The sequence below is a fragment of the Dendropsophus ebraccatus genome, chromosome 8 (genome assembly GCF_027789765.1).
Source record: "Dendropsophus ebraccatus isolate aDenEbr1 chromosome 8, aDenEbr1.pat, whole genome shotgun sequence".
Taxonomy (NCBI): Eukaryota; Metazoa; Chordata; class Amphibia; order Anura; family Hylidae; genus Dendropsophus; species Dendropsophus ebraccatus.
In genome coordinates, this window is record NC_091461.1 from 21,235,391 (window position 1) to 21,258,493 (window position 23,103).

Here is a 23,103-nt window from a genome sequence, read left to right on the forward strand (position 1 = left end):
GTAGATTGTAAACTCTTATGGGCAGGGTCCTCTCTCCTGTAGAATGTAAGCTCTTATGGGCAGGGTCCTCTCTCCTGTAGAGTGTAAGCTCTTATAATCAGGGCCTTCTCTTCTGTAGAGTGTAAGCTCTTATGGGCAGGGACCTCTCTCCTGTAAAGTGTAAGCTCTTATGCACAGGGTCCTCTCTCCTGTAGAGTGTAAGCTCTTATGGGCGGTGACCTCACTCCAGTAGAGTGTAAGCTTTTATGGGCAGGGTCCTCTTTCCTGTAGAGTGTAAGCTCTTATGGGCAGGGACCTCTCTCCTGTAGAGTGTAAGCTCTTATGGGCAGATTCCTCTCTCCTGTAGAGTGTAAGCTCTTATGGGCAGGGACCTCTCTCCAGTAGAGTGTAAGCTTTTATGGGCAGGGTCCTCTCTCCTGTAGAGTGTAAGCTCTTATGGGCAGGGTCCTCTCTCCTGTAGAGTGTAAGCTCTTATGGGCAGGGTCCTCTCTCCTGTAGAGTGTAAGCTCTTATGGGCAGGGTCCTCTCTCCTGTAGAGTGTAAGCTCTTATGGGCAGGGTCCTCTCTCCTGTAGAGTGTAAGCTCTTATGGGCATGGTCCTCTCTCCTGCAGAGTGTAAGCTTTTATGGGCAGGATCCTCTCTCCTGTAGAGTGTAAGTTCTTATGGGCAGGGTCCTCTCTCCTGTAGAGTGTAAGCTCTTATGGGCAGAGTCCTCTCTCCTGTAGAGTATAAGCTCTTATAATCAGGGCCCTCTCTTCTGTAGAGTGTAAGTTCTTATGGGCAGGGTCCTCTCTCCTGTAAAGTGTAAGCTCTTATGGGCAGGGTCCTCTCTCCTGTAGAGTGTAAGCTCTTATGGGCAGGGTCCTCTCTCCTGTAGAGTGTAAGCTCTTATGGGCAGGGACCTCTCTCCTATGCAGTGTATGCTCTTATAATCAGAGCCCTCTCTTCTGTAGAGTGTAAGCTCTTATGGGCAGATTCCTCTCTCCTGTAGAGTGTAAGCTCTTATGGACAGGGACCTCTCTCATGTAGAGTGTAATCTCTTATGGGCAGGGCCCTCCCTCCTGTAGAGTGTAAGCTCTTATGGGCAGGGTCCTCTCTCCTGTAGAGTGTAAGCTCTTATGGGAGGGACCTCTCTCCTGCAAAGTGTAAGCTCTTATGGGCAGGGTCCTCTCTCCTGTAGAGTGTAAGCTCTTATGGACAGGGTCCTCTCTCCTGTAGAGTGTAAGCTCTTATGGGCAGGGACCTCTCTCCTGTAGAGTGTAAGCTCCTATGGGCAGGGACCTCTCTCCTGTAAAGTGTAAGCTCTTATGGGCATGGTCCTCTCTCCTGTAGAGTGTAAGCTCTTCTGGGCAGGGTCCTCTCTCCTGTAGAGTGTAAGCTCTTATGGGCAGAGTCTTCCCTCCTGTAGAGTGTAAGCTCTTATGGGCAGGGTCCTCTCTCCTGTAGAGTGTAAGCTCTTATGGACAGAGACATCTTTCTTATAGAGTATAAGTCTATATGGGAAGGGACCTTTTGCTTTGTTTTATCGTCCATTTGTTTTGATCACTTTGTTTTGATATGTTGTCGTTATGCAATTACATTAATGATATAAGAAATTTGACAATAAATACACAAACAAGCCTAATGAGAAAACTCGATTTAGATAAATTGTAACATATTATATATCTGGGCCATTCTGAATACACGCAGTACTATTTAGAGTAGGACAGGAATGGAGATTGAGTAGAAGCTTCACATTTGAAGGCAGACCAAGTGTCATTTTCCTTCTAGTTATTCTTTTTCATCTAGGACATGACTTGACAATTAATAAAGCCGACACACAAGGACACTGGATGGAAATATATTGGGTTACATTGTGAAAAATGGGTTTGCATTTGCCTTTATTGCACTAAAATGACTTCTTATATTTAATCTCAGGAATGAAGCAGACTATTTGTATCAATCTAGAGGTAATTGTGTGAATTCTGCAATTGAGAGAGAAATCTGCCATCATCCTTTGAATAGAGTAACCTTAAAAGTAAGAGTGTGCATACAATAGAGGTAGAAAATGAGGCCACTGTTGGGTAGTGATGAGCGAAATTCCTGGTTTCAGTTTGGAACCCCGAACACAAAAAATATATATATTGTGAACGGTTTGTGTTCGCCAAACATTCATGTACAAATAATAAACGTACAGTAGAAGCCAACGTTTCGGTCTAGAGTTACGCACATGCGTACAGATTATCAGGTGCAAAGCTTACATTACACAGTTGCTTACGTTCGAATATGTTTCGATCATCGAACAAATAGTTTGTGATCCGCAAACATAAACAATTAGCGTCATGTTCGTACGGACATACGAACATGTTTGCTCATAACTACTGTTGGGGGGAACCCATTTGGTTCTGGTTCTACCTCCTTTACTACTGAGAGGTGAGAACCTGCGAAGGACTCCCCACTACAGAGAAACAAAATTATTAGAAAACAGGTGTGTACAGCGGAGTACAAAATAGCAGAGGGCAAAGGGGAAAGCAGCCCTGGATCCACTTGTATGATAGGACCATCTCACTTTCTGCAAAGGGGGCATTATAAGGAAAAAAGTCCCCCCTGATAGACCTTAAATTACCTAAATTCACAAAAACTGCTTTGCTTACAAAACATTTCGAACTACGATGAGAAAAGTTACCAATATCACCAAGTTAAAAAAAGTGCACTTCTGTTATGGTATTTCACTTTATTATATTAAAAGACATAAGGCAATGGCAGCTATTACAGTTCATATGGGGTTGTCTATGGGTAAAGGGTTTTGTGATCATATACAGTATATATATATATATATATATATATATATATATATATATATATATCAATAAAAGAAATCCAACCACAAGGTAAAAAGGTGAAAAGATATTGGAAAAACTATTTTTCAGTTTGTAGCAAAAAGAAATATTGGTGATATATTCCCGTTCAAATTTAGAAAGTCATCCAGCTAAAGTAATGACCTCAAATCCTTCTACAAATTTATGGCACATCCATATCAGACAGGGGGCCTTCAATTAATATATACACATTATACCTTGACAAGGACCTCAAAAGGCAAAGAGCCACCGGCAAGCGGTAATAAATAATACACCATGGTGACATCATTCATCTCTCCCTCTGTTCCAAAATACTGCTGCTCAAAATTTTTTGTAGTGGGATAAGAGCACAAAGGAAGAAACCTATTGGGCACGTTTTGCTTTCCGACCACATTTGACTATTTCTGAGCAAACCGGTGCTGTCATCCTCCCAGAAACCTTTTTACAAAAGCTATGAATTTTTTTTTTCATCTTATTTTCTTTTCATCTCTGCCACAGGTTTCCCATCTAAGCTGCCATGGAAATCAAGCATTAGTTCCTCCTCATTTCACACAAATGAACAGCCTGAAGGAGACTTAATCTTAACTGTACTAAGCGTTCCAAGGTTGGAAGTTGCAAAAGACCTCAATTTTTAATTGTTTGGCAGGAGTCGGCTGCATCTTGCATCTCGGGTCGAGGTTCTTTTTGAATGGATCTGCACAAAAAAGAAGTTCTGAGCTTATTTGCCTTCAGCAACATTTTGACATCTATTACGAACTAATAAGAAATTTCAAAAATGTAATGTTGGATGAAACGGAGAAGTCGTTAATGAGAATTTTTGGTTTTTATCTCGCCTCTTATTTGTAACCATTGTTCTCAAATTTCTGGTTTCATCTTATACCATAACTTAGGGAATAACAAAGTCCTAAAACTTAGATATGAAGCAGCTACTAAACTTGACATTAAAAAAAAAAGAATTAGGGGGAAATTTGTGCCTATTTTTAGGTGAAAATTTGGATTTTTTTGCCTATTTTTGAACCAGTATTTAAAAGGCGAATATTTTTTAGATGCAATTTTTTTAAATCTGCCTTTTTTGAATATCCACCCAAATTTATCATTTGCAACTTTTTGAAAAGTCACAAAAACTTATGCAGAGCTACGTCTGGTCAGTTCCAGGTGAATATTTTTGCACAATTTTTGCGAAAATTCTGAGTGTATTTTGCAAATATTTTATCACAAATTTATTAACAGTTTGTTAAATTAGTACTTTTTAGTTGGGTAAAAAAAAAAGTTAACTTACAGTAGGTCTGGTCAAACCCGCACCTGATCCCTCGGCAGCTGAATCTCGCTGCCTGGAAAAGATGGATGAAACCCTAGGAGACCTATGACTGTATTCATGTTTTCCAGGCAGCCCTAGGGCTTCATCCATCTTTTCCAGGCAGCGAGATTCAATGGCCACACAATCCAGGTTCTGGTTCGGCTAAACTTACTGTAGGTTCGCTCATCTTTAACTACAATGCAAATATATAAGGTAGTCTTTAAGGAGGAACAGATATTCCCATGTAGGATGTATTCAAGGTAAAGCTGATTTCTCTGCATCTAACACATTATAGCCAAATAAAGTGCCATTTAACCCAAGATTTACAACCGTCACTCAATGACAGTATGCCAGCACTATGTGGGCATGATAGCTTAGTGCTTAGTACTAGCACTAAATGATAGCTTAGTATTTAGGAATCTGGTCAGGAGCAACAGTTATGTGGTATCAGGATGTTCTCTGTGTGTTTAGTTTGATTTTTTTTTTTGTACTTTGTTGTACTTTGTTGTATGTACTGCTTTGTAAGTTTGTGGTATGTGCTGCAGCTTCCTAGTAAAGAGAGTCTCCCAGATTCATCTATTTCGAGGTGAAATCCAATCTCTACAAAAAGCTAAAGTACAGCCACCTCTCCACAGAGGGATGGAAGTTTCTAGGTTAATTCTAGCTTGACTGGGGGAAATGGGGTGAGAACATCTCTATTTTGCTTCCCTCAGTTTTAGTGCTAGGCCTCACATCAAACCTTAGTCCTAAAAAGTTTTTCAGTTCCTTGCAAACCTATTGAAGCAAATAACAAGCTGCATAATTACTCCCCAGTTCCGCCTGAGAATGGATCAAGCCACAGAAAGAGAAATCCTTTCCTCTTCACTCAAGTCTTTAGTAAATGTGATAAGGTAAATTCCTCAGTGAAGAGAAGAGTTTACCTCTTAGGGCCCCTGAACCTGATCCAGTACCAGTCACCCTATGGATAGAAAATTTCTCTACAACCTGTTCCAGTTACTGCTTTTGCTAAAGGTCAGGCCTGGGTTACGTACATGGTGAATCACGACATTGTCATGAGGTTCACCCAAAGACTACATACAGTGTAAGCTGAGAGGAACGTGTTACTAAAGAAAATTGGCTGTCAGAGAAGTAACTGACCCTCAAGGACACTGCATTTTCTTGGCATAAGTCATAGTTAGTCTAAATCTTTGACCTTCCAACAAAGAACAGAGGTTCTTGGCTGTATTTCATGACTTGTTTAAAGGGGGGTTGCTGTGTGGTTCCGTTCAGCCACACAGCCAGCCCCCTTATGCTGCACAACTTATGTGGATACAAAGAAGAGAATGCCTCAGCCACTGCCACTGCACTACAGCCATACAGTCAGCTCCTTTTAAGAGGAACTATCAGCAGGTTAGACTAATGTAACCTGCTGATAGCCCCCTAATGCGCATAGGACATTGAGGTAGAAGGTATGTTACCTTTCTCCTCTGTGTCATACCCATGCAATTAGTAGTTCAATCTATGGCCCGGATCACCATTAGGAGCATTGCCCCGTACCCATCGCTGTGATCTGGCCTACTTCATTGATTTCATTAGAAGAAGCAGGCCGACTCTGCGCAATGGCGGCAGGGCAGTGCTCCTAAGGGTGCTCTGGACCGAGGGTTACACTGCTAACAGCCAAGAACGGCGCTGAGGATACAGGTAAGAGACATACCTTCCTCCTCAGTGCCCTGTGCACATTAGGGGGCTATTAGCAGGTTAGATTCATCTAACCTGCTGATGGTTCACCTTTAAGCAGACCATTAGCCATCTTCCAAAATTGAGGGCGGGAGGAAGCTCTCTGGATATGTCAAACCATTAGAAGAACAAAACTTCCAGGACCCCATGACAGTCAACGATCATGCAATAGAACAATCATGCAATTTTGCAAACTATAGTCTAATTCGAAGTGCATGTATTTCCCACCTTGGAAACAATACATAACAGGTTTTTTTTTGCCGTTGGAAAACCCCTTTAATCCAGTCTTTTTGTTATCACTAATAATATCTGAAGCGACTGAATTTATTTTCTCTAGTGACAGCAGGGAGGTAATGGCAGCCAAACCCTAAACAATTTTTTGAGATTGTTTTCAGAGGTAAAGCAATTCAAGGAAGATGGACATTTATGTGGCAGACAAGCAATATTCTCAACAATATTCCTGTATTCAGTTATTCCAGAACATCATTGCTTTTTTTATACATGTAAACTTCAGTCTATGCATCGTGAACTCTACAAAGAGGACCACTCACAGATACATGTAATATTTATATGGTCTCCTAAAGCACTTTTACTGTCATTTGGGCATGTCCTGTTCCAGTAGGTTTTGAATGTAATTCATTGGCCTATCAGGTCCTAGGCTTTGATTTCCCAGGGGGCAATGCTCTGGAATACACTCACGTTGAGACACATGATGGTGTCTCTGCGGTGTTTTGGTTGATCTGCCTGAGGTCAACCAGCGTCCTTTTGCATGCACTTACTAGGCATTGCTCCCACTAGCCAGAAACCTACTCCACACTGATGAGGGGTAAATACTCCAAAACAGCCGTCTATGGTTGGAAACCTTGCTTTGGTGGTTTCCTTGGTTGGAGACGTTCCTTGGCTTGGTTGTTCCTTCCCGGAGGAAGGTCTGGCAAGTTCATTGACGTCGAGACATGTGATGGTGTCTCTGCAGTGTTCCTCTGCATACTAAGCTTTACATCAGCGTTTATTTATTATTGATTGATTCATTTATTCTAGGTATTCATTTAACCTTCTGTTTTTGCGTAGACCCAATGGTTTGATACCAGGCTGGTCCTATAGATTGCAGACTTCTGTAAGTGCTTTAATATGGAAATATTGCTTCATCTATATCTATCTATCTATCTTTCAATGCTCATGATCGAGTAGAAAGATGCCAGCCTCTGTCAAGTTCCTTAAATGATGCAATTGACTTCACCATCTAAAGAGTACAAAGGGGAAATCCGGTTAAAAATTTTTTAAACCTGTTCAATCTCCACCCATAATTTTAACTTATTTGTAATAGGTTTCTATTACATAAATTGGGCCATTTGCCTGCAGCACATCCTGGCTTACACCCTGACTCTGAAGCTGCTGAAAATCCTCACTTCCTGGTCCACTCTGTCTCCACTCTTATGTCATACCTCCCTTCTGAGATCTCTGTCTCTTCTGTTGCCGGGTAAGCTGTAACACCTCATCTGTAACCCCAAACAACAACTTCTCCTGAGTAGTATAGGGGAAAGGAGAACCTGTTGTTTTATATCTTTCTCTAATCTATGTAGATGAATAGATAGACAGATAAATAAATGCTGTGTTTACAGTGCAAAGTAGAAGCAGATAGAGCCAGTCATGGGCAGATACTAAAAGACAGGGGTGGGTGGTACAATGCATGCTGGGAGATATAGTTTCCCAGCCAGGTGCCATGATGTAAAACTGGGATCAATTCTAAAAGTTTAAATCATGGGCTAGAAGTGGTGTACACAAGTGGAAAAGGTGTCAAACAATCAGCCGGAATCAGTGAGTGCACTTATATGCTTTCTAAGCATTTTATTTTTCATAGGATCCATAGAGTTCCCTTTTAACAGCTGGGATCAGTTGGGAGCCCCACTATCATTCTCCTCCTATGCATGTTCACTCATCTTAACCTACAGATGTAGATCTTGAATGCACTGGTGCTATATTCTGTTAGCCTAGAACCCCAGCACTCGCACCTAGTGAGTTGGGCAGCAATGCATATAGTACTGTATGCATCACTGCTCCCCTTACACTACATGGTGGGTCTCCTATCCCCTCTGTATTACTTTGTATCAGTTGTAGAGCCGTAACTGCTGCATGAATATAAGGTGAGAGGCGATACATACAGTATGCATCACAGCTCAAGTACCTTCAGTACAGGACTGTCCGGACACTAGGATGGCCACCAGCCTGCAGTGTCAAAAATCTAGCAGGCTACTCCAATATCATAATGTACCTTGGAAATAGAGCAGTACTCTTGACAATATTTCCCACATCTACATCTGTCAATGTATATCATATAGCTGGCAAGATCTTATTTATGTATAAGAGTATGTTACCTAGTCAACATACGTAATGTTTTTAATAATAATAATAATAATAATAATAATAATAAAAATAATAATAATAATAATATTACTGGCCACCTTCTTCCAGAAACATCGCCTCTCCTGTCCTCAGTTTGCAGCTCATTTCCAATGAAGTGATTGAAGCTGAGATGTAATACTACACACAACCAGAGGAGAAGGGTGGTACTATTTTTGCAAGGAAGTGCCTGTGCTTTTTCTAATGCTAAATAACCCCTTTAAAGGACAACTCCGGCCAAAAGTATTTTTTAATATGTTATTTCAAATTCCTAATGTACATTAATTATGGGAAATGCACATATACTGCTATTTCTCTTAATTTAGTAGATCAGGGAGGCTTCAAATTCCCTAAAAAAACTGTGACGTCACGAATCAGTTGTAATTCTTATGGAGTGTCCAGTAGGGGGAGCACTATATGTAAAAGTCTATAGCATTGTATTGTCTATGGAAGATGTAATGTAGTGTAATGTAAACTATAACTATAAACACCCTGCCCTTGCCGCCGCCGCTGCCATTCACCTCCATGGTGTGTGTGTGGGGGTGGATGGAGGGTTTGGTGATGGTGACCGGACCTGTTGCCATACTGGGAGGTGAACGGTGGGGGCGGGGGCGGGGTAGGTGTCTGTGATTTCGGCTGGGGGAGGGGGAGCTTGGTGATGGGGATCTCCCTTGTACTATTCCACCATCATCTGCTCATACTATGAGCAGATGATGGGAGTAGTAGTAGTGTGTATCTGTCCCACTGCACTGAGCAGGGAGAGAGGGGGGAGGTAGATTCACCGGCACCTCTCTCCCTTCCTGCTCTGTGCCCTCCATTTGGGGAGCAAGTGCCCTATATGTGCATTTCTAACTTTCCATAAGTAATAACATATTAAAAAATACTTTTGGCCGCACTTCTCCTTTAACCCTTAGGCGACCCTGGACGTACCTGTACATCCAGGGCTGCCTCCCCGTGTTCAGAGCGGGGCCGCGCTCTGAGCCGCCGCGGTCCCGGGTTCCGCTCGTAGCCCGGGACCGCGGGTATTAGCGTGCGCGTGCCCGCTAATACAGTAATCTGAAAGATCAGTGCACTTATACTAGAAGTCCCCCAGGGGGGCTTCTAGTAAAGGTGTAAAAGTAAAAAAAATCTCGCACGGTAAACCCCAAAGTGCAAAATTGCGCATTTTTGGTCGCATAAAATCCAGAAAAATTGTAATAAAAAGCGATCAAAAAGTTGTATATGTGCAATCAAGGTACCGATAGAAAGAACACATAATGGCGCAAAAAAAATGACACCAGACACAGCCCCATAGACCAAAGTATAAAAGCGCTATAAGCTATAATGGAGCGATTTTAAGGAACATATTTATGTTAACAATGGTTTGAATTTTTTACCGGTCAGATACAATGAAAGTTATACATGTTACATATCGTCGTAATTGTAACAACTTGAGGAACATATATAGCAAGTCAGTTTTACCCCAGGGCGAACGGCGTAAAACGAAAAACCCCCAAATAAAAGAAATGCGTTTTATTTTTTCAATTTCACCACACTTTGAATTTTTTTCTGGTTTTGCAGTGTACTTTATGAAAAAATTCAGCCTGTCATTGCAAAGTACAATTAGTGGCGCAAAAAATAAGGGCTCATGTGGGTTTCTAGGTGGAAAAATGCAAGTGCTATGGCCTTTTAAGCACAAGGAGGAAAAAACGAAAACGCAAAAATTGAAATTGGCCTGGTCCTCTAAGGGTTAATGAACAACAAAAAAACAAACAAACATGATAAACTATACATTTCCCATTAGGTAAAAAGTGCATATAGAATCATACATATCATGTTAAATATTTGGATCCATTGCCTCACATAGACAGCATATAAGAAGTCATCCTGATATCGTATTGGCATAAGGTGTTCTTGTCCCTTCAGATATTAACACAGTCTGTAGCTTTACCTGAACATACGGTTTGCTGAAGAGCCCCTGTAGGCGATATTATTAAAAAAGACTTCCAGCTCCTGATCATTATCGAAGTCAGCGACAATCACGGTGCGGGTTGGAGAAGGCATGGAGAACTTCTGAGTAGCAATATCCTGTTTGAAGATAGAAGAGAGATATAAGGGCTCAAAATTATCTCTTATTAAAAGCTCCATCTTCAGTGTAATAACTCAGATGTTACTCCAGGAGACCTCGAAGGTAATCGAGAGGATCTGCAAATTAAAATCAGAAACAAAAGACGGAGTATACAGCCTCATAACAGCTGCGAACATCTTACCCATCACATATAAAACAGGTCAATGTGCCTCCAGTCATCGCTAATCCCTAATAGAAAGAATGGAGAAGCCGCTCTTTGATTTCTCTTCGTTCAATTAAATTACAAATTAAATTTTTTTAAAACTATTTCCAGAATTTTTCTTAAAAAAAGTGGTTTTGACTGATTGCTTTGCCTGAAAGTAATGGATGTTTCTGTCCATCAGAATGAGAGCACATAATAATAATGATATAAAAAATAAAGTATGGCCATAGTCGGTGACTCACTAGTTAGAGTAATAAAAAATAGGAAATGTTCTCAAAAAATAAAGCGTATGACAGATGTCCTTGCCTAGCATTTCCTGCCACTTACCCAAACTTTTGTCAGGTCACAGAGACATGTCAAACGTTTGGACCCTCGCTGATCATTAGAAAGAGGCAGGAGAAGCGTGTAGCCATGTGCTTCACTCCACCGCAATCCAGTTCTATTAGACAGGCTTCAGGGAATTTTAATACAATTGGTGGAGATTGCATAAGAGATGAGGGCAACTCGCAAGCGCAAGTCCAATCGTTCATCATTTGAGTAACCGATGGCTGAGGAAGTTGGATGCAGCCCTAGGAAGTCCTGGAAAACATAGATACGGTCATACACTATAGGCTGTATCCATGTTTTCCCATGGGCTGCATCCATTTTCTTCAGCCACCAGTATTCAAATGCAGAACGATCGGAATCAAGCAATCTCCAGTTGCACTAATTCTGCCTCTTCATTCTAATTAGGGATGGTCCGAACCTGCCGAGGTTCAGGTTCGTACGAACCCGGACTCTCGGCAATGATTCCCACTGTCTTAAACCTCCGTGCAGAGGGTGGATACAGCGGAAGGACCGCCTGGAAAACCGGGATACAGCCACAGCCATAGGCTGTATCCCAGTTTTCCAGGCAGTCTTCCCGCTTCCCACCCTCTCCACGGAGGTTTAAGACAGTGGGAATCATTGCCGAGAGTCCGGGTTCGTACGAACCCGAACCTCGGCAGGTTCGGACCATCCCTAATTCTAATGATTGCTGGGGGTCTGAACACTTTAAATCTAGACACTTTAAATAATAAATCGCAGACCAGATCACATCTCACATACAAAGGAGCAGAAGCGTAGAGTGGTTCAATAAGCTTACGGGTTACCGAACAGTCTTAAAGGCACAGTACTTTGTGGTTTCAACACACAAATAACACCAGAAAATGAACATTGCTGAACACAATGGGGAAGATTTATCAAACATGGTGTAAAGTGAAACTGGCTCAGTTGCCCCTAGCAACCAATCAGATTCCAACTTTCATTCCTCACAGACTTATTGGAAAATGAAAGGTGGAATCTGATTGGTTGCTAGGGGCAACTGAACCAGTTTCACTTTACACCATGTTTTATAAATCTCCCCCAATGTTTTTTTTTTTTTCCAGAAAAGCTTTTTCCAAGGTTGGAGAGACTGGTTAGCTTACCTCCATCTAACAGTGCCACTTTGTGCCTCATTGATGCTACCATTTACTCTTAATCTGCTCTATCCAAGTGTACTTGCAAGGTTGCAGCAATCACAAGTAGGCTCTGCTCCTTCACACATCCTTGGGACCACCCACTTTTACCTACTAGGACGTACTATGCCTACTATAACTAACCTTGGTCACTTTTTCGAGGTTGTAAAAGAGTGCACCAAGTGACTCTCCTTTTCCTAGGCCTTGCCGTACCGCATTGCTCTGGCACCTTCCAAATCCAGGAACCAGAATAGATTCGGACTCACAGGTGTCCCCCACATAGCAGCCTCTAAGACACTATTTACTTGTTTAAGCCTCCAGACCCCCATCCTTCTCACATGGGACACGAGCCCTATACTCTAGGCCAGTGTTCCTCAACTCCAGTCCTCAAGGAGCACAGACAGGTCATGTTTTGAGGATATCCAATATAAAGAACACCTGTGATAATACCTGATGCACTGACTATAATTACTTTACCTGTGAAACACTAAGGAAATCCTCAAAATATGACCCGTTTGTGGCTCTTGAGGACTGAAGTTGAGGAACACTGCTTTAGACAACGCATGTGTGTTGCATCACAGTACTGGCTCTATATAGTCTCCATCTTGCCACCCATTGTTACATAGCCTTAAAGGGGTTATCCAGCGCTACAAAAACATGGCCACTTTCCCCCTACTGTTGTCTCTGGATTGGGCGGGGTTTTGAAACTAAGTTCCATTGAAGTAAATGGAGCTTAATTGCAAACCGCACCTGAACTGGAGACAACCGTAGGTGGAAAAGTGGCCATGTTTTTGTAGCGCTGGATAACCCCTTTAAATGACCACAATGTTCATACCTGTGTCAGCTTCAGGATCATCTATGTTGGCAATAGTACTCTACAAAAGGCAGCCAGGGAAGCTACCATCTTAGCTGCTTAGAGAGTCTGTCATGGCATAGCATAGCATTGATTGGGATATTTCTCACCCTTTTGGCTTTTCCAATTCCCCCAGATAGGGGTTCTTATATACCCCCAACTCCTTTTTATGGCCAAATCAGACTAAAGCAGTCAATGGGATCCTGTAAAGGTAAGGTACTCTTCCTCCATGCTCTGTGTCTTCTTTAAGTAAGGCTTTACCTCCTCCTAATGCCGCTCTTGACCTTAGACTTGTATAAGGTTCATCTGCAGTGATCACCGCCACAAATCACTAGGCTTCCACCATTGATCTCCTTCGCACACATCAGATTTCTGCTTGTTCGCAGGCTGTTATCTATAATAGCCTTTTCTGGGGGTCGTAACCTGGACAATGCCAACAAAATCCATCTTCTGGTGGTCCCAGGCAGTGACAATAATATATATAGCAATCACTTCTTATTGGGGTCTGTTACTTTTAGGATGACTCACAAACAACCTATTAGATTTTATTGATGATACCGCAATGCAATGAACAGTAGAGATGCACACGTTCCGTATAGAAGAAGGGTTCCCGAGAATAATTTCCTTTGGTTGGCTCAAGGAATTGATCTGTTTCTATGCTCTGTTTTCGAGCAAATCAATTGTACACGTATTACCAATGAAAAAGAAGAAAGTGCTAAGAACTCTCCAATTCAAAAGACACAGTCACCATTCCTATAGCTTCTGGGCTCTTTGGTGGTGGCACCATAGGAGAGACTGTCATTACCCGATCAGATTCATGCATGGGATAAGGAGAAGAGACTGATATTCTACTTAAGGTACTGACTGGTTAGGACTGGTCAGTGCCAGATTGTTGGCAGAACTGATTCACCTATAGCAGTCACAGTCTTAGCTGTGCCTCCTGGTACTCAGATACCCCCAGGACTTACAATAGAGCTGAAAAGTATTACAAACAGAAACTTGCAAAACAAAATAAACAGGTAACACCAATAAGAAAAGCAACTCATTAATAGAACTGGAGATGACGGAATGGATGATGGCACAAATAATTGATGATGATGCTAGTCATGAATAAAACAAAATGGGGCACAGTTTTTAACATGCTACGGAAAATGGGCTGATTTTTGCCTATTCAATGGCATACGTCAAACATAAGCCCCGCTCACCTGATAGGCAGGCAGGGGGCAAGGCAAGGTGTGGCTTCTTCCCACGCCTAATTTATCATGGTTTACATCTAAAACAGGTGTAGATCTTGGCAAAAATCTACACTTGCTCCCGAGCTGGTGTAGAACTTGTGTCCGCTGTGTGGCAGATGCAGGTTACGCTGTATTTACCTAGTGATGTACGCCCCTTAGTAAATCTGGCGGAGTAGATGGGGGTACGGCTCATTAGCCGGTCTTTATAAATCTTCACCAATATGGACAAGAACAAATATGAAAATTGACGCTAAATAGCTGGTTATAAACTATTTTGTGGATTTTTTCCTGGAGTCTATCCTAGTAATAGTCAAACTAACATCACCATCCCTATGCCTTCTATGCACCAGGCTATAAATCTAGACTAACCAATCAGAAATTCCACCTAAAGAATCCACTGGTGATCCAGAGCAACTGTCCCAAGAGGCTATAATTATGCCTAGCAAAGCATGAGCAGATCTGATACAGGCAAAGGCTATATCTTTATGGTACATAGAGGGTGAGTGCCACAGATTAGTCTTTCTTGGGCTGGGCCACCGGTGGCCACCTTTTCTGCTACAACGAAAGAGATGTTGGCCAAACTTAAAAAAAAAAAAACCTATGCCACCTGTGTGGCTGACGTCCATCTCTCTAGCAATATAGCAGTATGTACCCAGCTTTATCTTATATGGACCTGCTAAAATGGCCTCACCTTGCTATAATCCTTAGGGTCCTATTACACGGGTCGATGGGCCAATAGCAGCCTGATCAATACAGCAGAACGGCACTCGTTTACTGGGCCTATAACACGGCCCGATAATCACTTAGTAAAGGCTGCATGGACATTGTTAGCGATGTCCGTGCAGCCCTTGCCCAAACAGTTTACATTACCTGTCCACATTCTGCAGCAGCGCACCGGACCGGGGAGGAAGCAGAGCACAGAAGAACACCAGGAATTTGGACAGGTAATGTAATCCGTTTGTTCACTCATCAGCCGTTGGCCGTGCATCGCTATTACACAAAGCCATGCATGGTCAGTGGCCAATGACTTAAGGTCTGGGCCTAAAGAAACTATCAGCCGATGATCGTTTCAATGACTGATCGTTGGCTCTATTACACGGAGTGATTATCAGCCGATTATCGCTCCATGTAATAAGACTCATAGTGTTCATGAACAGAAATGAGTCCAATCATTTAGAATTTGAATACCGGTGGTTGACTAAGTTGGATACAGCCCTAGAAAATATGGATACAGTCATAGGTCATGGAGCATGCTCGAGTTGCGCTCATCTCTATTCATGATTAATCCCTTAGAATCTAACATCCACCCCCTCCATGCAGCAACCCCAAGACGTAAATAATATTGATAAACTACTATAGGTCAGTGGCGCTATCCAGAGCCAAGACAATGACAAAATCCTTATACTTGCATACAAACACTGCATGAATATATAAGACGCCTACAGCCCTGCGTAAAGTAAAAGCGATGACCATAATCATATAAATAATGATCCAGATGTTGCTGACAGCCTATTGCCTTGTCATCATCCACTTGAAGAAGACAGATCTGCCACCTGCGTACTGTACATCACCAGAAATAATGCTATGATTTGCAATGTAATTTGGAAGAAGCAGATTGATATCAATAAAAAGGAAATTTTTCTTTGTATTCTGTTTGCTATATAGGATGATTACATTTCCAGGGAAGTCATCTTTAGATGCGGCCATCCCCCCCCCCCCCTTCCTTACGTAAAGGGCTGCGGTTCCACTGGGACCACGTTGTGCATTCTGATGACATTTGGCAGGCTGGAGATTGCAGAGGCCGGGGTACAGTCTTGTATTATGGTTTCAATTATGTCGAGAGTATAAGAAATGCAAAAAGTGACAACACATAGGCTCAAAATCAAAACTCAATCGGTAATAAGAACTGAATTATTTGCTTAAAGCATATACTGTATGTAATGGCTACATAGGCAATGCTACTATGTGAACCAAATTTTCAACTTCCAAGAAAATGTTTGTAGCCCCTCAACTTGGTTGAACTTGATGGACATGTGTCTTTTTTTAACCGTATTAACTATGTAACTATGTAACTATGTAACTATGTAACTACCCCTCCCCCCCAAAGGGGAAAAAAGTGACAATGGGGTCTTTGGGCTTCTTAGGAAGCTAAGCTTAGGTTACCCAGACATCTACATTCCTATATCACATGGTATCACATGACAATTTAATGGAAAGTGGGATATAGGGCCGATCCAGGATTAGAAAAACATATCCGCTCTCTCTAAAAACAGCACCACCCCTGTCCTCAGGTTGTGTGGGGTATTGCACCTCACTTCAATGGAACTTTGCTGCAATACCACACACAAAGTGAGGACAGGGGTGGTGCTGTTTCAGCAGGAAAGCAGCTATGTCATTCTAATCCTGGATAACCCCTTATAGTGATGAGCGAACATGTTCATAAATATTCATATGTTCATATGAACATGCTGCAAACATTTGTTTGATGATTGGAATGGTTATAACGATCATTTTCGAACATGCGAACGTTTATCTCGTGATTTATGCAACCGCATAAATTTCCTCCCATCAATTTAAAAGAGCCAATGAAAGTGTGGGGAAGGAAGGTCACATTAGGCAATGTAGTTGCCATGTTCACTACTGCCATTACTGTGATTGGCTGTACGATTAGCGTTATTACGTACGTTACGGACATGCTATAAAAATGTGATGCTGAGGCAAATTTTCTCACAGTTTTTCCTGGTTCTTCTGCTGTTCAGTAGGGAGAGTGAAACGGGCAGGGACAGCATCTGAATTTAGTTAGGTAGCAATATTCACAGTGGTAGTTAGTCAGTGTAGAAAGGGAGAGCTGACCAAGTAGGGCCTAGAACGTTGTGAAATTATGAGTGTAGGGAGGGTGACAGAATCCAGCGTTAGCACTATAAGGATTCATTTCTTAACCCTGTAGTGACCAGGCGTCCATCATAGTCCATCTTGTCCATTATCTTTACAACGTATTTGAGCTCTCTGAGACCAAAAGGGGAGGCTCGCTGGGACATCTTGACTTGCTGAGCTGACAGTACACTGCGGCCTAGTATTCCTCACACGTATTGCATAATACATGTATTTACGTCATTGCGTATACAGTATATGCACGGGCGAATAAAAGATCCGATAATGCTACGCATCTTGGAATTACTCCGCTATTATGTATTTTACGTTTTGCACCTTATAATCTGTACGCACCAAAACATACGCTTCTACTGTACGTTTATTTGCTCATGAAAGTTCAGCGAACACGAACCGAACCAATCATAATAATTTTTTAAATGTTCATGTTTGGGATCCGAAATGAACATCGGGATGTTTGCTGATGATTAGGATGATTGGTTTGACTGCAAGTTGTGAGGGCCATATAATAGAATTTTTATGCAATTATTGCCCCATTTGGCACCAACCTTAAGACCCCTAACCATTAAGCCAGCGAGCTACAATAATTCTAACAGCTACCATCACCACTAGTCAATACGAAGACTGTGAATGTACAAAAGTATAAAAGAGATTTGTCCGGGAAATTCCAGATAAAGGCCCATACAAAAGAAGCGTGTCTGAATTTGACCCGCGCACCTTCTACGGTTTTCATCCTTTAGCGATCGTTTGAAAGGAACAAATAGCCATGATGTTGTACAAGGAAAGTATCAAGTGGGCCTTTATCAGAGCAAATCTCGCTCCGAGGAAGATTATAAGACATTACGAGCTGAAAAAGTCAGTGGAAAATGCCTTTCTGAGATTACGCTATTCACTGGTTTGACAATTATCAGACAACCGAACAAAGACCATTAGGCCCCTAACAAGTTGCGGCTTGGCTCGCGCCGGCGCCGTCTTTCGCTTCCTACGTGCAGATAGCTTTTTCAAAGCATATTTAATTAACTGTTGTCGCCCTACTTTGTAATTACCTTTTCCCAGGGTGGTTAACAACCCATGTGAAGGTTAAGCACAAAGTGGGGGAATTTGGTGAGGACGGGCCGTTATTTCACATCTCATCAGCTTTTCAATGTCTTTGATTTAAAGGATTCAGCTCGGCTTCAGCCCTGGAAGTCTGTGTAGGCTTCAAAAACAAAATATCAGAGGCATCGTCTGTGATCAGGATGGAGCCCGGGCAGCGGGTCTGCTTGGGGAACATTTGAACTTTGGAGTTTGAATACGACAACTAAATCAAAGGCAAAATTTTGACGATCGCTTTGGATTAAAAGACGGAGATGAAGTAGGTAAGTAAGAGTGAAGCGGGCGGAATTAGGTATGGAAATGCAATTAAAGAGGATCTGTCAGATGAAGATGTTCTCCTACGTAAGGGCGGCATGGTACAACTACAAGTCCGTATCCCTAGTAGCCAAAACGACACAGGGTAATTAGTAATTTGGCTAATTAGAGCTTTGAACGAATACAGCGGAGGAGATAGAAAGCCTACGTAATATAGATTTACCTTCTTATATCACAACCAAGCAAGCCTTACATGGAGTGGAGGTGATCGCTGCCACTTGTCCCATCCGGCTAAATCCTTTAACAACAATGTAATCTGGAGCAAGATTAAAACCTAGAGATAAACGCAACTGGAACATGAGTACAGTGATTCAGAATTTGGGTGAAGAAGTAGGATTCAGCCCTAGGAAGTCCGGGAAAACATAGATACGGCCATAGGCCATAGGCTGTATCCAGGTTTTTCTAGACTCTTTAGGTTTGCATCCAACTTCTTCAGCTGCCAGTATTCTAGAGTTAGCATGTTCAAATTTTGCTGATCTCGATAAAAACCCAATAGTTGGAACAAACTTGCAGGCACTGATCAAATATAGTTTTACACTTTATTTAAATGCATAAAGACAACGCTTTTTAAGCGTAGATATAGTTCTTCCTCAATAAATACGAAGAAACGCACAAAATGACGGTCATACTACTAAGGGTCTTGGCATCTGCTATAGATGATATATATGCCTTGCTGAATTTTAACTGCATTTGTAATAAAGCATACTGCATGATATCGGTGAGTGCCCTCTGCTTTTCACTTTGTGTATGGATACTATGGTTACATTCATGAGGAGCACCTCAGACCGCATATAGTCCGTTCATGTAGAGTGTCCTATAATACTTACAAAAGTCCTTGCTATCGAGTAGTGCCGGTGCTCTTTCTACAGACTTGCCTACTGATACAACTGCTTACAAGCAGTTGTATCTCTCTATATATATATCAGTTGTATCTCTGTTTATATCTGATGTAGAAAAACCTGGCTCTCCCTGTAAATATTTTAGGAACAGGTAGTACCTCCTGCCCGTCGAGTGCATTATGTTTACTGTATTTATTTGTTTGTTTATTTATTATTTTATTAATAAAAATAAGATTATTATCTTATCAGCGTATGACGGGTGACGGTTGGCGGAGGGATCGGCTCCCAATAGTAATTATATCTGAATTTGATACAAACTACATAGTATTACAATTGAATCTTCCCTTTTATCTGTATACTTGAGATATTTCCAGGAATTCTTCTCCGGAACGCTTGTCATACGTGGTCTGCAGTCGCGTTATTTGCCAGTGTTATCCACAGCCACAGCCAAATCACATACATGGAAACTAAATGAAATCCAAATGACAACATATGGGAAGACATAAAATAACAGGCTGATGTCTATCGGCAGTGTACAAACCGCCATATAATTGTGATTAAACAAAGATACAGAAAACATGACCGGATTGTAGGAAAAAAAAAAAAAATCTGGTAAGCCTGCAGATTTAACAATCAGAAAAGAGAGGCGCTGACGTATAAAGTGTTGGCTCTTGTTCAATTTACTTGAAGCATATAAATAAGTGAAGTCTTCCTAACATGTCTGTTTTACTTGTTTTACTTGTTTTCCTCATACATTAACAGCTATAGACACTTTTTTTTTTATTCTTGCTTTGTACTTATATTATCATATAGAAAACACTTTCACTATAGGTTTTTATTAAAACAAATTAGCATCCAGCAATTTCTCTGCTGAATCCATTTCTAGGCTATGTTCTCACTACGTAAGTTTCGTAGTAGTCACGTCCATTGTTGGCGATTTACAACAATGGCCGTGAATACTACGGAACTTACGTAGTGCTGGTGTCTATGGCATCCCGGCCAGAGTGTATACACATAACATGTCAGTTTTCTGCGGCCGCTATTCATTGAATAGTGGCCGCAGAAAACTTGTCAGTGCACACAATGGAGCACGCGGCTCTGGTCGCACGCTCTATTGTGAGCAGCGGTGAATTCGGGCACACACTGATGCTCCCGCATCTGAGTTCAGGGGCAGTAAAGATCATCCAGTCGGTACTGCAGTACCGGACGGGATAATCTTCTCTGACACGGGCCGGTGTCTTACAGAGTGAGAACATGGCCCTAAGCTGACTTATGACCAGATCACAAGTCAACTTAGAAGCTTCTTCAGGAGGGAAAAGAAAGGCCAACCAGAAGTCTATCAAAATGGCTTCTTTGAGAGACCTTACTGATAACAGACGCAGCAGAGCACAAACTAAACTTTTGTTTTTAAAATAAAAACCCATGGAAAAAGTATTTTTGTATCATAAAAAAATAAAATAAAATTGTATAGTCTGAAGGAAAGAAGAGAAAAGAGAGACATGATCGAATCCTACTAACTAAATATTAAATACGGTTCAGGAGAGAAGTGTTTTCAGAATAAAACTGAGCTCAAGAACAAGAGGACACAGTGAGAGGTTTTTGGGGAAAGATCAGAAGCAACATGAGAAAATATTGCGTTACTGAAAGAGTAGTAGATACCTGGAACAAACTTCCAGCAGATGTGGTTGATAAATCTACAATAACAGAATGTAAACCTGCCTGGTATATACATATATCTATCCCAAGGTAATAAGAAGGGAAATACTAAAAGGGCAGACTAGAGGGACCCAGTGGTCTTTTTCAAAATTTTATGATAACATTCCATTGTCTTCATTCACCTCTATTTGGGTCCAACTATCACATGATTTTGCCATTGCAGTATAAGGCTGGGTTCACACTACGTATATTTCAGTCAGTATTGTGGTCCTCATATTGCAACCAAAACCAGGAGTGGATTAAAAACACAGAAAGGATCAGTTCACACACTGGTGAAATTGAGTGGATGGCCGCCATATAACAGTAAATAACGGCCATTATTTCAATATAACAGCCATTGTTTTAAAATAACAGCAAATATTTGCCATTAAATGGCGGCCATCCACTCAATTTCAACATTATGTGAACAGATCTTTTCTGTGTTTTTAATCCACTCCTGGTTTTGGTTGCAATATGAGGACCACAATACTGACTGAAATATACGTAGTGTGAACCCAGCCTAAGGCTATGTTCACACTACGTAAATCTACGCCGGTAATTCTCGCCGCAGAACTACAGCCGTAGATTTGCGGGGTGGAACATAGCATTATTCGCTATGGGATCCCAGCCAGACCGTACACACATCGCATACGCTCTGACCGGTTCCCATACGGTGCCACAAACAACTGACAGGTCCATTATTTGCGGACGGAATTCAATGAATTCCGCCCGCAGAAGGTCCTCTCAGTTCACACAGCTTCACTCTGTGCTATGGGAAGCTCTGATGCGGGCGCGCGCTGATGCGCCCGCATCAGAGCTCCACGGAGGAAAGATCATCCGGCCGGTACTTAAGTACCGGCCGAGTCACGGAGCGGCCGGTCTCAGCCCGGATCATCACGGCCGGTACTTAAGTACCGGCCGGATGATCTTTCCTCCGTGGAGCTCTGATGCGGAGTCACGGAACGGCCGGTCTCATACGTAGTGTGAACATAGCCTAAGGCTGGGTTCACACACAGTATATTTCAGGCAGTATTTGGTCCTCATGTCAGGTCCTCATTGCCACCAAAACCAGTAGTGGATTGAAAACAGAAAGGCTCTGTTCACACAATGTTGAAACTGAGTGGATGGCCGTCATATAATGGTAAATAACGGCCATTATTTCAATACAACAGCCGTTGTTTTAAAATAACAGCAAATATTTGCCATTAAATGACGGCCATCCACTCAATTACAACATTATGTGGACAGATCCTTTCTGTCTTTTCAATCCACTCCTGGTTTTGGTTGCTATGAGGACCTGACATGAGGACCAAATACTGCCTGAAATATACTGTGTGTGAACCCAGCCTAAAAGATTAATCGAGAGGTTAGAGGCAAGTCTGACAACAGAGCACTGACTGATTCCAGTAGCCACCAGGGGGAGTTCTGTAAATCAAACTAGACAACGATATAGAATTAACACAAAAGCAATATAAGAACTTTTTCTGTGGTGGCTGAGGTGTCAGAGGTGACTTGCAGTCAAGACGTTAAATGGGCACTGTCACTTTAAAAAGCTTTTAACTTGTTCTTTAGACCCCTGAGTTCATGCTTAATAAATACTGTATATCGTGATTGTGATTTATCCGTGAGGTGCACTCTGGTTTTCCCATCTCTGGTGTTGGTTTATTGTTTTCAGGTAAGGGCCCATTACCTCAGGTAAGCAACCATCACCATGGTTGTCCGCAGTCATGTAGGGCTGTTTAAGTCAAATAGGAAGGGTAAGCTGGGTGGGACCAGGCTAGGGCTCACTGTCTGTATCCTTCCCTCCTTTACTGTACTCCAGCTATGGTCATGTCACTTAAGGCTTAAGTTCAGCTGCCTATAGTTCCAGCCCTACGTAAAGTCATTGGCATCCTTAAAGGGAATGTGTAATCAGGAAATTACTTATTGTTTAATTATGTTTTTTGTTATTGGTGGGTTTTTGGTGGGTTTCTTTTTCCTAATTTTCCATTTTGTCTATATTATAAAATAATTGTGAGATCTTGCAGTTTTCATTCTCACCACTGGGGCTAAAACTGAACTAAGACTTCTTGTTGTCTTGTTGTCTCTATAGTGATAAGAGGAGGCTGCTGTAAAGTGATTTGTAAAGCATTGCAGCGACAAGTGACACCAGTAACTAGACGAGACAATAGCAGCTCCCTGTGAACTGT

General features: G+C 41.8%; 1 protein-coding gene across 4 annotated transcripts in view; it reads right to left on the reverse strand.

The window, feature by feature from the left end:
* Positions 1 to 23,103, reverse strand: part of CRTAC1 (cartilage acidic protein 1) — a 471,729-nt gene that overhangs the window by 66,305 nt on the left and 382,321 nt on the right. For all 4 annotated transcript variants that reach the window (XM_069978915.1, XM_069978914.1, XM_069978916.1 and 1 more), the window contains exon 8: positions 10,179 to 10,315. In XM_069978915.1, coding sequence (XP_069835016.1) covers positions 10,179 to 10,315 — 137 coding nt within the window. The remainder of the gene's footprint in view (positions 1 to 10,178; positions 10,316 to 23,103) is intronic.